We start from the raw sequence: 16,414 nt of genomic DNA on the forward strand, positions 1-16,414 counted from the left end.
AGATTTTTACAAATCTCGACGTTTTACACATCACTGATACGGAAAAACATAATTTTGCAATCTTGTCCGTATGTCTGTGTGTGTGTAAACACGATAACCTGAGTACGGTTACAGTTAGGTTGATGAAATTTCATATATAAGTATTTTATCAAAATCGTAGATCCGTATCAACTTTTGAGCGATTTCCGACAACCAGAAGTGGTACTTTTTCTACTTTGAATTTTTCAAAAGCCTATAACTTGAGTACTATTTCAGATAGATAAATGAAATTTTACACGTAAGTAAAAGATCTTATTATCTACCTTCTATCAAATTTTGAGTAATTTTCGTTGACCGGAAGTAGTAGTTTACGCTATTTCCGATTTCTCAAAAAACGTATGTAAATTTATTAAGTACTAATCATATTCCGCACTGTTATGCACATTTTGTTTTTGGCGTTCGCTTAATGCGCAATTCATTTTTCTATGAGATTCTATTTTATTTTATAAAAGTTTAAGTATTTAAAATGGATTAAAAACATAACTATATTCCGATTTCCCATCCCGTGTTGTTTTATATAAGAATATTCGAGAAAGTTTAGGGGAGATCACTCCAGGTTTATCCTTTCTCGTATACAGAGTATTGAGAAAGTATTGTAATCGTGCACAAAATTCACATGAAATTGTGACAGTTTCCACCGTTTTACTTCTCAGTACTTCATCATAAACGGAGTATATGGGACTTATTTTAATCGGGCAAAAATTCTAAATCCAGATTTATAGCAAAACATATTATAGCAAAACAAAATGGTTTGCTAATATTAAAACGGAAACAAAATAACCTGCTCACAGTTAAACATTGAGCCACTTAATTCAAGACTATCGTACCACGATTAACGAACGCCCCAACTTCTACTTTATGCAATCACTTTTATTTTATTTTTACTTTCTCGTATATACGAAGTATAGAGAAAGTCTTGTAATCGTGCAAAAAAAATTTGAGATTTTTACAAATCTCGACGCTTTACACCTCACTGATACGGAAAAACATAATTTTGCAAGCTTGTCCGTATGTCTGTGTGTCTGTGTATGTGTCTGTGTGTAAACACGATAACTTGAGTAGCGTTACAGCTAGGTTGATGAAATTTCATATATAAGTATTTTATCAACATCGTAGATCCCTATCAACTTTTGAGCGATTTCCGATAACCAGAAGTGGTACTTTTTCTACTTTGAATTTTTCAAAAGCCTATAACTTTAAGTACTATTTCAGATAGATAAATGAAATTTCACATGTACGTAAAAGTTCTAATTCTCTACCTTCTTTCAAATTTTGAGTAATTTCCGTTGACCAGAAGTACCAATTTACGCTATTTCCGATTTCTCAAAAAAAAAAAAAAACGCATGTAAATTTATAAAGTACTAATAATATTGCGCACTATTATGCACATTTCATTTGGCGTTCACTTGGTGTGCAATCCTTTTTTCTACGAGATTTTATTCTATTTTAAAAACTTTAAGTATTTAAAATGGAGTTCCCATCCCCTGTTGTATTATATAAGAATATTCGAGAAAGCTTAGGGGAGATCACTCCCGGTTTATTTTAATGTGCTTCCATGGTCTTTGCCCAACCATGAACAAACTACAGCAGATGTTTGATTTTGGAGTTGTCTCTCCTAGAAGAGTGGCTATCCCCAGCTAACGAGCCTCATCTGCCCGAGGATTTGAACTCGAGACATTTCAGTTAAGCATCCACGAGCTTTACCGACTCGCCGATCCCCTAACATCTAACTAATATGTACTCATTTTTATCATGATTATATGTTGTCCCCACCCACTAACACGACACACACACTAACAAAACACAAGCGAGATCCATCCGCTACGTCAGTAGCACTAAATATATGACTGTTTAGTTTAGGCCTGTAGAAGTTTCCGACCTCTGCCCCGCGATCTAGCCGGGGTACCAGACGGTAAGACGATGTCCTGCGTCTGGTGGTGGGGGAAGTAAAGCCTAGATAGAGCCTACGGATGGATAAGCGACCATCATGTAGTGTTTCAAACCAACATCTCAGTGAGACTGATTTTGTCCACAGTTTGCCATTTAGTTGGAGTTCACTAGGTTGAGACCTCCCTGGCTAATGGGAGTCAAACTCCTGAGCCTGTATATCCGTGTCAAGATAGTTATTGAACTGTAATTCAAGTTTTTATATTGGGCATGAGAAAGCTGGAAATGCAGACTAACCTTGAACAAACGTAAATATCCATGGGAATATTATAATGTCGTTACAGAGCAGACGATAAAGACAGGTGGCATTTGTTTGATTATAGACGCAAAAAGAAAACAAAGAATATCAAACCACATTATGTAGGAAATTATCAATAACATACAGAGGTTAAACTAGGCCCAACTAAAACAGTAAACACGGTATTAGCGTAAAAAACAACAACCCACACCTCCATCCTCTTAGGTGTCATTCATTTATGAGGCCCACAAAAAGTTGGATTTACACTGGCGTCCATTTAAAGAACGTCACCCATGGCCTGTAAACCCGATATTGACGTCAGAGGCGTAGCTGGGGGGGGGGGGGGGCGCCAAAAGGGGTGGGGAAAACTTTTTAAAGCTGATTTTATGTTGCAGTTTTGAATTATAAACTGTCTAAGTTAAGAAATGTAATGGCTACACGCCTTTACATACTGATTTAACTGTTTTCTACCTTGATTTCTTAATGTAAAACATATACTCTTAAGAAACAGTGACCGGCAAAACCGCTTTGAAGCTTTTCCTAGATGGGGGGGGGGGGGGGCGCTTTTTCGAGACTTACATCGGAAGAATTTACACTAGATTGTTGAGTCGATAAACGTTATCACTATTAAAAGAAACCAATTGTATTAAAACGTATTGTACGATTGTTGAACTGTAAAATACGTTAGTGACTTTTATCAAGATGGTGCAGGGGGGCGCTTTTAGGCTAAATAAAATAGCAAAATTACACTGGATTCTGAGTAAACAACCTTTAGCTCTCAGAAAGAAACGAATTGTACTGTGCATTGTATAATTGTGTAACATTTTTAAAAAAAAAGTTAGTTACGTTAAAAACCGCTCTACAAACTTTGTCCAAGATGGTTGTGATGAGTGTGTGTGGGGGCGCTTTTTTCGCTAAAAAAATCGCAAGTATTTGTACTGGATTGGTGAGTAGATAACTCTCTTAACACTTAGTAAAGATACCAAGTGTATTAACGCGTAATGTACGCTTTCACTAGCCAATTTTGTTAAAAAAGAAGACGCGACTAGTTCTTTGTAAGATTCTTACGATTCTCTCAACTTCAACGTGAGAGATCATATACCTTTGATTGATTGCATTACATCTTACCTGGATCACTGAACTATATTAAAGAGAACTAAATATCACGGATTCTTGAATCCCTAAGCCACTAACCACCATTTTTTTCCATGCTCTTATTTCATTCTCCACTGTCTGTAATCTAGCTCCAAGCCATACAGTAAAAGAGACCACATTTAGTTATAGATCCTGATTGAATTTTTTTGACAATGCATTTGAATTCCACATTTTCTTAGAGTGTTAAAACGCGTTTTATTGCTGCTGATTATAATCAGAACGTCATGGGCTATCATTAAATTGATTGTTACTGCTTCTTCAATCAATACAATTAGTTTTGCATTTGTTGTTGACGTTATGCGAGCAGTGTTTCTTCCAGACTTTTTTCTCCGGGGTGGGGGGGGACTTGAAATTTTCGGAGGGGGGAGGGGCGGTAGACTTTCTTCGGGGGGGGGCGGACACTGTTAAAAGTATATATTTTCTATATATAAATTATATAAATTTCATTTCGTTCGGGGGGGGGGGCGGTAAAAAATTTTCAGGGGGCTTCGCCCCCCCCCAAGGGATGCCTGGAAGAAACTCTGTGTGCGAGAATGCAGGGCAATTCTGTGAAATCCAAGACTACGAGTTGTTAACATCCGTTGGATTCCAGTTTGTTTTCTCTAGCTTGTTTTGTCATACCATCAACCAATCAACGAAATACCCATGTCGTATTCCAATGTGAACAATAAATATTTCTGATAACTTCTTCTTGTATGTCACTTGTGTGTCCTTACTCTAACAAACTTCGAATCCAACTATGTACCATATCACAACAGAGATCGTTCCAAAACTAGAACATAAAAGGCTGGTCTAAACAAATTAGCGTTAGCTACAAACTACCCTCTAACACAGATCAGGCTTATTTTTTTTTTACTGACATTACTAATCTTTCGCAAAAAAAGTTAAACGCATCTTAATGGGAATTAAATTGTCGTAAAGTTTTAAGGAATAAAAATCATACAATGTAATTATTAAGCCTTGTCCGGACTGTAGCACACACGCTTACACACACGCTTACACACACACATACACTCTTACCCACACACAAGCTTATATATAAACACACTATCACACACACATAATTATATACACACACATGTATATATATATATATATATACCAAATTGAAAGTTCGCCCCGGGCGCCGGGAAGGGTCGCTACGCCTCTGATTGACGTTCACTAAAAGTAAAGGCCTATAAATGTTTTTAAAAGTTTAAATCATACAGTATTCACACCAGATGCATGCCATTTATGTGTCAGAATTCGACCGCTGTTTTTGTTTTTAACTCTAAAATCAACCCAATTTATTGTTATAAGCAAACGCTGTCCGGGCTGGTATTTATACTAAAGTGTGTGCTCGAGTTTGATATTTTGATCAAAAATTGAAATAAACTTGTCATTCAGATATTAAAACATTGGCTTTTACTGTTATAGTAAAAAACAACCAAAAAACCCAAAGGTTTCACTTTAAAGGGAAATTTACTATGATTGAAAAAGGAAATTTGGGGGCCCCTAAAAATTGGGGGCCCCTGGCTGCAGCCCCCTCAGCACCCCCCTTAATCCGCCACTGGATCGGACGCTTCCCCTGCTCTCACCTGCGTACGCTACTGATTCTTACAGTATACTAGCAAGTAAAAATCTGAAAATGTCCTATACTTTTTCATGATAAAACATCGATTTTGATTTCAAACGTTTGGTTATTAAATTTGCCAACTTGTAACAATTCCCATTCACATCAAATTTTTAGTATGTTTCCTAAAAGTTAAACCTATGTAAAGCTAGTCATTATATATATATATATATATATATATATATATATATATATATATATATATATATATATATATATATATATATATATATATATATATATAACGCACCCAATTCGTATAATTGTCAGATCTGGCTAAACAAGATCTGCCATGTTGCGTAAAAGCGGAAGAATTAGGCTTCTAGTGCTCCTTAATTCAACTTTTAGACTGTAAATGTGAGAGTTGACACAAGAAACCCCGGGCCTTATGTTTACACCCCCACAGCCTATAAAGGATTGACTCAGTTAACAGACAAATACGTTCCATTCGCCCGCCCGCCACAGTTCCGTGATTGGGGTAAGTAGCCGTATTTTAATGGTTCAATTATTATTTTCTTGTGGGGTAAGTAGCCATATTTTAATGGTTCAATTGTTATTTTCTTGTGGGGTAAGTAGCCATATTTTAATGGTTCAATTATTATTGTCTTGTGGGGTAAGTAGCCATATTTTAATGGTTCAATTATTATTTTCTTGTGGGGTAAGTAGCCATATTTAAAGGGTTCAATTATTATTTTCTTGCGGGGTAAGTACCCATATTTTAATGGTTCAATTATTATTTCTTGTGTGGTAAGGAGCCATATTTTAATGGTTTAATTATTATTTTCTTGTGTGGTAAGTAGCCATATTTTAATGGTTCATTTATTATGGTAAAAACATGATAGAGGATACTAGGCTTCGTATTATTCACACATTTTTTTTTGTTTCACAATAGAATAATCCCCATTTGTAGCTTTTAACATTTTATTCACAAATATCATTATATATTTTTTTTAAAAAGTGTAATTTATGACCAGCGATATTTCGTTCACAAATATAATTCAACTATAGAAAAGTTAAGATTTATACTTAATGATATTTTGTTCACTAATGTCACTTAAGTATAAGAAAAAAATTAAATAAAAAACGTTTTAATAACAAGCTTTTATGAAATAATGCACTAAAAAGGAGAACATAAAGGATTTTCTTTAAATATATAGGCATGATAATACTCTACTATTTAAATACGTGTATTAGTACTTAGGAAGCGACTCACACTTTTCTTTATTGTTATTTAAATAGTAGAGTATTATTATATATCCCTTTATTTACAGTATTAGGTTCTGAATAATTTTTTCTCTTAAACAATGTGTTATCATATTGCTTTTGGCACACTTAGAGCATATGTCAAAGGAAATTTCGTTTCGTAAATTTTTAATGACCCAAACATGTATTGGTACGTATAAGTACCGTCAGGAATGTAGGACATTTTTTCCAACAAAAAAATTTACAAAACAGGAACAGTCGATACAATTTGTTAACTAATAACATGGCAATCAAATCATTATAACTATCATTTTTTGTAATTTTCACACATAAATACAGCACAAAAGTATATTTTGAGTACGATTTTTACTGGATTTTCTATCGGAACACATCTTAGATCTCAAACACAGCAAAAATTGGCGACAAGTCATGCTCCCTCATTCTTGTCTGTGGTCTTTCTGGTGTAGCAACGGTTGCCGGACTGAACAGTTGGAGAGACTAGCCCTGGACAGAGACGTCTGGAAAGCTCTTGTCAGCGGCCTATGTGCCAGTAGGGACGTCAGGCAAACATAACTTAACGTAACTAGAACTAGACTTTGGTATTCAAATGAAGTATACTAAACCTAGTAAACGAGCCTGCAACTGCTACCTTTATTCTTGTTATTCTTTTACTACTAGAAATCAACATGTAATTACAACATTTGTTTGGAAAACCATATGCTAACCTTCTTATAAATGTGTAAATATCATTTTTTAAGTACATTTGGATAATTATTTATCAAAATAATATTTGTCACTCCACATCGAAAATCTGCCGTTTCCTTGAAATCCTAAAAAAACTGACCTTATGCCCTGACAGTACATATAAGTCCACTGGTAAACATCGATCTAATACAAAGACAATTTGATTAAAATTGTGTAGCTAGAAGTTAAAAGCATTTGCCTGACTATTGCAGGTGCCAATCAGTGTTTCTTCCAGATTTTTTTCTCCGGGGGGGAGTGCACTTGAAATTTTCGGGGGGGGGGGGGGGGGGCGGTAAACTTTTATTTTAATTTCATTTCGTTAGGGGGGGGGGTAGACTATTAATTACATCACTAATTTTTAAAATCTATATTAAATTAAAAATATTACAGGCACTTAATTCAAGTGGTACTTATAAGTACCGTCAGTAGATAAAGGGATATTTAAAGAAAATAATTTATTTTCTCCTTTTTAGTGCATTATTACATAAAAGCTTGTTATTAAAAAGTTAAGCATGTAGCCATGTAAATACCCGTGGGACGGAGTGGCCTATCGCTAAGTCTCGAGTTCGAATCCGGGATCACGTTAGGGTAAGTAAAGGCGGCTGGGCATAGTGCTGACCACATTATCCCTTCATATACCGGGGTCACAGAAACAAGTGAACTCTACTTCACTTGCCACATAGACCGGCAGGTTTGAAAGGGAACTTTATTTACTTACTTACATGTCAATACCCACACATACAAAAGACGGAACTTCCATATTCATGACTGGTTTTATACTAGAGAAGTTTGTTTCCACGTCGTTCGCCTTTTGCTTGTGGATTTTTAGGCCGATCTTTGATGACATGACAATCACCATTTCTGTGTTCTCTAGCATCTGCTGTTGTTTGTGTGATAGATATTCAATGTAATCCGTAGCTTACAAAACCATTTTTATTGATTAGAATAGGGCTTGTAAGTCTACGGTCTCGAGATCTACTAGCTGCATAGTGCGAGAACGAGAAGTTGTGACCTACTTACAAGCCCTATTGACTGCGTTGTATATCGAGTTAAAAGCTATTGATCTAATTTGATGAAATCATGAGCTTATACGTATACACGTTTTCAAGCAAACAGTACTAAATATTTACTTGGATATTTAAGAAAAACAGTTACAATAGCGCCTTTTTCTGCAGTCTGCACTCGCTGAGCATGAAAGTAACATTTAAAACTTCTATTTATATTATGCCAGATGATGGGGCATTGGGGCAATGATAATTTGTGTGTATCTTTGCTACATAGTTGCATTCAAGTTGTCTACTGGCATCGGACGATACAGGACGTTCTTACTTTCAGTTTGATGTCAGTCATGGCTCGCTTTGTGTTCCTGCTGATGCTTGTGGCTCTCTCGTCCGCTGACCAGCTAAACAGACCTCGTCGAAATAACAGACCTCGTGAGTAACACATGCACACAGACATGCACACAGATGCGCATATATGCAAACACCTGTGCACATAGGTAGACACGTACACACATACAGGGTTACGGTAAGTGTTGTCAATATGCTGGTCCAAAGGTTAGGGTAAGTGTTTTAATTAGGTTCACAATTGATAACATTTTTCTCTGATTAAGAAGCCTCTACATCAACTTACACATTCAACTTGTTCCACAGTTGACTGCTCACGGACCGTGGATGTGGCCATTGTGGGGGCGGGGCCCAGCGGCGCCTACTCAGCTTACAAGCTGCGCAAGTCTAACAAAGTCGTGGAACTGTTCGAGTTCTCCAACCGTGTGGGTGGGAGACTGTACACCACAACCCTGCCCAACGCTCCTGACCTTCTGCTGGAGGCGGGGGGGATGAGGTTCATCTCGGAGGTTCATGTTAAAGTGGAGGCGGTGACCAAGGAACTGGGTAAGATTTGTATTGGTCAGTTGGTGTAACTGGGTAAGATTTGTATTGGTCAGCTCGTCTAGAACTGGGTAAGAGTTGTATTGGTCAGTTTGTGTAACTGGGTAACATTTGTATTGGTCAGTTCGTGAAACTGTGTAAGATTTGTATTTGTTGATTCGTCTAGAACTGCTGTAATGTAAGCTTAACTTTCTTCAACAGGACTGACCAAAGTACCGTTTTCCTTACATCACGGGAATAATGCCAACGCCTTCTATTACCTGAGGGGGAGAACTCTGACGTCAGCACAGGTCAGCGGCGGCGACATACCCTACAACCTGAATCCCGAGGAAAAGGCGAACCAGGGGCGTTTGTTTAGGTAAGTGTGTGGAGGTGGGGGGGGGGGATCGGTCGAAGATAGGTTGTGAGAAAGGGGGGGGGGTCTTCCGGTACTGTAACTCCGGTTGTACGTAATAATCCCTTCTATCTGTTTTGCTTGACTGTTTTGTAAAGGTAGATTTGGTAAACATTTCACATTTTACAAAAATTGCGAGGTAAACATTTTATCAGTCACATATATCACCAGCTAATTAAACATCTTACCTGTGACAGGTACCACCAGCCAGGTTCACACCCCACCTATTCACTGACTATATATTTTTGTCTCAGGTACTACCTGGAGAAGCTGACGGGCTACAACGGCACAGAGGTCACTCAGGACATTCTCATGCAGCTCAAGCTCTCGGACGGCCGGTACATGTACCAAGTCCCGTGAGTAACGAGGGGCGGGCTAGGGGCTGGGCAGATTGGCTTGCTATAAGGGCAGATACATGGGCAGCGGATAGACACATAGGCAAGTGGCTTGGTGCTGGGCAGATTGACTGGCTATATGGGGAGCGCCTAGGTGCTGGGCAGCGGCTAGGTGCTGGGCAGATTGGCTTGCTATAAGGGCAGATACATGGGCAGCGGATAGACACATAGGCAAGTGGCTTGGTGCTGGGCAGCTTGGCTTGCTATAAGGGCAGATACATGGGCAGCGGATGACACATGGGTAGATGGCTGTAACACGAGCAGATAACAGCCACACAGACAGCTTTCAGTTACTCTGACAACGATTGTAACGAGCCGATACGTGGGTAGCGGCTAGTTCAGTGGTCAGCTGCTTGTGCAGTTAGTAAACACTTTCCCGAGGTTTTTAGTGTGTATAAGATTAATGGACCAGGATATGTGTCAGATTAACTGATCAGGATATGTGTCAGATTAGTATTAAAAGATCCGTTCTCTTCCAGAATTGACGAAGCTCTCGACACCGTGGCGACAGCAGACGGTAAAGCTTTCCTGAGAGCCCTCGCGATCTTCGAGTCTGACGGGGCTGCTGACACGTCCTCGCTACCAATCTTCGAGAATAATCTGGGCCCTGAAAAGTCAGCTTTTGTTTTTTTTTAGACGACGGCGAGACAGATCGACAGAGTGACCGAACGACAGAAAGACTGACCGACAGAGAGACTGACCTACCGACAAAAAGACTGACCATCAGAGGGACTGACCGACAGAGAGCAGAGTTTCTTTCAGGCATCTCTTCGAGGGAGGGGATCAAGAAAGTCTACTCCCCCCCCCCGAACAAAATGGAATTTATATAGAAAACTTTACTTTTATGAGTGTCCGTCTCCCCCCCCCCTCCCCGGAGAAAAAAGTCTGGAAGAAACACTGACCGACAGACAGAGAGACTGGCCAAACCGAACAACAGACTTACCTGTATAACATTGTTTTTGTCCAACAGTGGTGACTTTGTGGTGCAGACGATCAAAGAGGGCTTTAGCGCAATACCAACCAAACTCGTCGACAGGTTTCTCAAGGCCAGCAAGAGGTGAGTTCACAGTTTCAAATTAAACTAATTAAAATTAGCTGTAGCAGTTGTCAAAGTCATGTGATGACTATTTATAGCCATTAGAACTGTTAGAATGGGTCCACACCACCCCCTCCACACCCCCACCACCCCACCCCAACAGCCTTAAGACAGTAATTCACCTCAGTAGGCGATTATGAAATGGGCTGCGATTATGTGATTAATGCAGGCCCTTAGTTAAAATTCCTCGCCACTCAGCAAGCCTATTAGCCATCAACTTAATTAACAAGCTAATATAATAAACTAAAAAACTGACAATTTGAATTGTCCAGGCACAAGCTAACCATCAACAGACGTCTGGTGTCCATCAGGAACTGCCGAGAGGGCTACGTCCTTGAACTTGTGCACACAAACACACAAAATGGCTACACTTTTGAGAAGGTAAGTCTTTATTTGAGATCGATATTTTGACAAGATAATCGGCTGTAGTTTTACACCAGATATTTGAATATATTGACAAGATGTAATGGGTCGGCGTGGTCGAGTTTCGAACCCCGGCAGATGAGGCTCGATATCTGGAGACAGCAACTCATCTACGTGATAAAACAACTGCTAAAACAACAACAAATTGTTTAGGTGTAGTGAGTATTGTAAACCGTTTAAAAAAGATCAATTAACTCATTATAAACCTGAAACATAATCAACATAAAACTCTTTCAGCTTAACCGAGACGTTGTTTGCGCCAGAAAAGTGATTTTAGCTGTACCAAAGTTTGCCTTGAAAACAATCGATTGGAGTCCACTCAGGTAGTTTAATCGTCATAATTTAAAGTTAAAAACATAGGAATACAAAATCATCTCAATTCAAAGGATTTTACCATCATTTACCGTTCGATATATCCAGTGGCGTAGCGAGGTCGGGTGTCACCCGGTGCGGCACTTAATGGTGTCACCCCCCCCAGAGGCGTAGCAACCCTTCCTGTGGACAAACTTTCACATTTTCGATTTGCACACCCCCCTCAAGTTTTCGATTTGCACCCCCCCCTCAAGTTTTTCTCTATATATTTTGCTTTTTTTGCCTTGGTGTCACCCCCCTAAATGGTGTCACTCGGTGCGGTCCGCACCCCCCCCCCCCTCGCTACGCCCCTTGAAATATCTACAATCTAGAATCATATTTGACTTTTAGCCTTAGATAAACTAGACTCTAAAGCTAAATTTAACCTTCTCACATTTTTTTTCCTCCAGAGACAAAAGAGTGGAAGACGCCATCAACGCAGTCAGGGAAGTTCCCGCCAACAAAGTTTTCATGACGTTCTCACGCCCCTGGTGGCTCCAGAACGCACCCCACGCAACCCCTGTCATGTTTTCTGACCAGGCCTTCAGTCAAGCGTACGACTTCGGCAGGTCAAATATCACGGGAGTCTACACTCTGATGACAAGTTACTCTGAAGACAGTAAATCCAGCAGGCTCCTGTCTCTCAACACTAAAGGGGAACTACTTTCTGGCTCCGCCCCTGGACCAAACCGCGTGATGACACCATTGGCTGAACACATTCTCACCGACCTGGCCAAAGCCTACGGCATGAAGAGAAGTGAAATCCCAGCCCCCATAACTTCCATGTCTCAGTTCTGGGTGTCTTATCCTTTCGGTTGTGGTTTTGTCATTTGGAAAGCAGGCTATAGGTATGATGAAGTCATATCAACCATTCAACACCCGTCCCTAACCGATGACGTGTTTGTGGTTGGGGCTGATCATGCCAAAGGTTATCACGTGGGTTGGGTTGAAGGCGCCTTCGCCAGTGTCGATAGGGTTTTCTCGCTCTATTTTTAACTGATGCGGTAAAACTACAAACAGGATGTTTATGTCAATAGTGTAACATTAGAAATCTTTTGGTCAATTATGTAACATTAGAAATCTTTTGATCAATTGAATATCATTTGAAATATTTTGGACAATTGTATAACATTTGATATATTTTGGACAGTTGTATAACATTAGAAATCTTTTGGACAACTTTATAATATTTGAAATTTTCTTGATAATTGTATAACATTTGAAATATTTTGGACAGTTGTATACCATTTGAAATATTTTGGACATTATAATATTTGAAATTTTCTTGATAATTGTATAACATTTGAAATTTTTTTGATAATTGTGTAACATATGAAATTTTTTGTTCAAGAGCTAAACCTAATTAAGTAAAACCATTTATGTGGCGTTTGTCTTAATCAGCAGAATAGTTTATGCAGCATTTCTCTCTTAAATGTTCCGCCCAAGTCCTTAATGATTTTCCTAGGGTGCCCTATCCAGCACCATCTTCACTTCCTTATTTCCTCCTCTACTCGACTCTGGCAGCTGTTGTTTGATGCAGGCACTTCTATGGTAGTTTTGGATGTGCTCCAATGTTTTTGTACCATATAACAAAACAGACTTCACATAGGAGCAGATTATGTAAATTTTCGCTTTCAAGTGGAGATCTCTAGAGGATCATATCTCGTTAAGCTGGATGAAAACTTTTCTTGCCTTGCCTGTCCTTTCTTTCACATCTGTGCCTGCCCCCCCCCCCACCCCCCACCCCCACTTTGTTTATTTATTCTTTTGATGTAGCCTTCACCTCCTAACAACAGATAGGACTTCCATATTGCCTGTCTTTTCCTTACGAGTAACCTACATCTTTTCTAAGCACGGTTTCTTCCAGACTTTTTTCTCCGGGGGTGCACTAATAATGTTCGGGGGGGGGGGGGGGGGGGGCGAGCGGACAACAATTTCCGGGGGGTGCTTGTTGCTGGGCAGAGGAAGATGGGTTGTTACTGGGCAGAGAAAGATGGGTTGTTACTGGGCAGATGACTTGTTACTGGGCAGAGGAAGATGGGTTGTTACTGGGCAGAGGAAGATGACTTGTTACTGGGCAGAGAAAGATGGGTTGTTACTGGGCAGATGACTTGTTACTGGGCAGAGGAAGATGGGTTGTTACTGGGCAGAGGAAGATGACTTGTTACTGGGCAGAGGAAGATGACTTGTTACTGGGCAGAGAAAGATGGGTTGTTGCTGGGCGGAGAAAGATGGCTTGTGTGATGTTGTTTCTTCAGCTCTGTTCATCAAACACATGAATTAGATCAGGCACTTGTAGGCAAACCTCAGATAGGAAAAACATGAGCAGGACTTGATTAAAGTTGCCCCTGTTAAAAACTCTTCAGGATATTACCCCCTGACCCATATAAATTACCCATCAGCTATTCAGAGATAGATGGGATTAGGATATGTCATTGATAGGTTTAATATAATGATTAAGTTTGGGGATAGAAATAAGATGGGATAAGTAAGGACAAGAAAGACAAAATAAGAGCTACACCTAGCTGATATGACAATCTAACCCCCATCTTAAAATGTCCCGAGTTTAAATGTTAACAAATAAACTGTTCCACTTAAAGTTTACATAAATTTAAAAACTAGTAGGCCTACTTAGATAAAAAACAACAAACAGAATAGCATATACATGAAGTGAAATCTTTCATAGCTATTCAGTAATGTTATACCAGCTAGGCTACCATTAATGGGAAAACCCAGGCTTTCAAATGTATTCATCCAAAACCTTTAAATGTTTTATTAAACTAGTTGATCAAATGATTTTTAAAAAATAACTGAGTTGCTTTCAAATTACTGGACAAAGAAGCTTTAAAAAATTGTTTAGATTCTTTTAATGTAAAAATTATTATCATATAATTAGAATCAAATAAATAAAAGCTAGAGGTTATGAAGTATCAAAAGGATCTACATCAATACAAAGAGAATGAGGTACAAGTACAATACTGAAGATAAACTAAGAACAGAATTTGCATTTGCCGGACTATTGAAGGTGCGAATAAAAAATATTTGGGGTTGAAAAGTTGAAAAAAAGGTAAAACAAAGGGAAATCAGGAATGTGTTTGAGAACTGTACGGAACAATTGTAAACTACCGATACTGGAAAACATTGAAAATGGCGCCACACAAGAAATTTTCAAAAAACATCGATCCCTCCAACTACCCGCGACTCAGGGGAGATAATACTATTAATTACATCAATAATTTTAAAAATTAGTATTAAATTAAAATAATACAGGCACTTAATTAAAGTGGTACTTATAAGTACCGTCAGTAGATAAAGGGATATTTAAAGAAAATCATTTATTTTCTCCTTTTTAGTGCATTATTACATAAAAGCTTGTTATTAAAAAGTTAAGCATGTAGCCATGTAAATACCCGTGGGACAGAGTGGCCTAGCGCTAAGTCTCGAGTTCGAATCAGGGGCGGAACTACAGTGCCGCCAGACCCCGCAATGCGGGGGGGCCCACGACGTTTAGGGGCCCAATTCCGACCAAAAAACAATGAATTTTCTTTTCATAAATAATGTTTTTCGTGCACCTTGATAGTGGTTTTGTAAAAAACAAACAGGTCTACTGTAGCAGTGATTGTTCTACAGTAACTAACACACACTGTTGCGTAGAAAAATATAAAATCTACAAGAGCTCTACTTTGAAAGATAGGCAAACGTTCACACTACTTCCATGACTTACTGCCCTTCATCAAAACACGGGTGCCCATAAAGCTCAATTAAATAGTTTTGTACCATGTAAATTAAAGAGCCATTTATTCTCTTAATTATTATTTAAATAAAGCATATTAAAGAATCCTATAGCTATAAAAATGAATGTATTCAAAACTAATAATATAAATACAAAAAATCATAAAAATAAACATAACGCGAGAAACCATTTCAAAATCAAACTTACGTGTTTATATAAATTTGATCAGTCAACATATAGACGCTATTCAAATATTAGTAAAACACGATTATTGCGGGCAGCAAATAAAAGTATTTAAAAAAAAAAAAAAAAAAAAATAAACGAAATGAGTTCGGACACTGAACGTATTTAACAAACTATTTAACAGTTGAGGTTGCTGTGTAAATTATAATATTTTTACTTATTATTGTTATAAACCATAATTCTTTTAAAGTTTTTAAATATCCTACAAAAATATAGGTATACTAGGCATGCTGCCCAGCTTCGCTTAGGCTTTCGAAAACATTGAGAATTTGAATGCTTAATTAATTCGCCCGAAGGTCGGTCTACGACCTCAAGAGTTATGAAGAGGTTCCTCCGTGGACATTTTTTTTCGATTTATAGCTCATATAAGGTACCGGTCAGTCGAGGTCAGTTTTGACCCCCACATCGTAGACTTTTCGGCCAACCGGCCCCCGTGTTCTGTCGCACCAAGGCAAGATCATGCCAAATTTGAAGCGCCTGCGGCGCCGGGAAGTGCCCTATCGGACACCCGACAATCTAGATCTAGATCTAGATTCCTAAAAGAATTTTTTTTTTAAGTTTAGCCCGAGCATAATAAAAAAGAATACATTAACCAAGTTGACTTGCTGTGTCTCGAACCCGCACCACCTGCGTGGTTTAATGTACACTAACATCTCCGCTATTTAGGCACCTTATAAAATACGGAGAATGAAACACGTATTTTAAAATCTTAACTTACGCGAATATGCCTATTCTTTCAAATTAATTTTTTATCCCAAATTAGCCAGTTCCAAACAAAGATTTTGTATAAAATAAATAAGTCTTGAAATAGTTTAGTCCTAATATAGAAATTTATTTTTGGAATTGATTTTAGAGAAGTTAGAGTCTAAATCTAGATCTTAGCGTCTACGTCTAGATCTAGTTATTGCGTAGATTTAGATTTAGATTTAGTCTAGATCTAGAATCTCTAGAT

The 16,414-nt window shown here is 38.4% G+C and overlaps 1 protein-coding gene across 5 annotated transcripts; it reads left to right on the forward strand.

The window, feature by feature from the left end:
- The first annotated feature begins 5,362 nt into the window (after window positions 1-5,362).
- LOC131928668 (achacin-like) lies at window positions 5,363-12,614 on the forward strand. 5 transcript variants are annotated; one of them, XM_059284745.1, is made up of 10 exons: window positions 5,363-5,469; window positions 8,274-8,371; window positions 8,591-8,830; window positions 9,029-9,185; window positions 9,476-9,577; window positions 10,096-10,230; window positions 10,587-10,673; window positions 10,985-11,093; window positions 11,373-11,458; window positions 11,897-12,614. In XM_059284745.1, the coding sequence occupies exons 2-10, from the start codon at window positions 8,278-8,280 to the stop codon at window positions 12,480-12,482; spliced, it is 1,596 nt and encodes a 531-aa protein (XP_059140728.1). In that variant the 5' UTR covers window positions 5,363-5,469; window positions 8,274-8,277; the 3' UTR covers window positions 12,483-12,614. The 5 variants fall into 5 exon arrangements, with proteins under 5 accessions (XP_059140728.1, XP_059140729.1, XP_059140727.1 ...); XM_059284746.1 differs by lacking the exon at window positions 5,363-5,469 and adding an exon at window positions 5,603-5,649; XM_059284744.1 differs by lacking the exon at window positions 5,363-5,469 and adding an exon at window positions 5,632-5,649 and having other exon boundaries at window positions 8,220-8,371.
- Window positions 12,615-16,414: the final 3,800 nt, after the last annotated feature.

The sequence above is a fragment of the Physella acuta genome, unplaced genomic scaffold (assembly GCF_028476545.2).
Source record: "Physella acuta isolate Inbredline_101_S28 unplaced genomic scaffold, ASM2847654v3 ptg001530l, whole genome shotgun sequence".
Classification (NCBI taxonomy): Eukaryota; Metazoa; Mollusca; class Gastropoda; family Physidae; genus Physella; species Physella acuta.

Coding starts and splice junctions, on each gene's coding strand:
- LOC131928668 (XM_059284743.1), top strand. CDS start 8,170: ATGATGGGGCATTGGGGCAATGATAATTTGTGTGTATCTTTGCTACAT. Junction 9,578..10,095: donor CGGTACATGTACCAAGTCCC/GTGAGTAACGAG, acceptor GTTCTCTTCCAG/AATTGACGAAGCTCTCGACA. Junction 11,459..11,896: donor ATCGATTGGAGTCCACTCAG/GTAGTTTAATCG, acceptor TTTTTCCTCCAG/AGACAAAAGAGTGGAAGACG.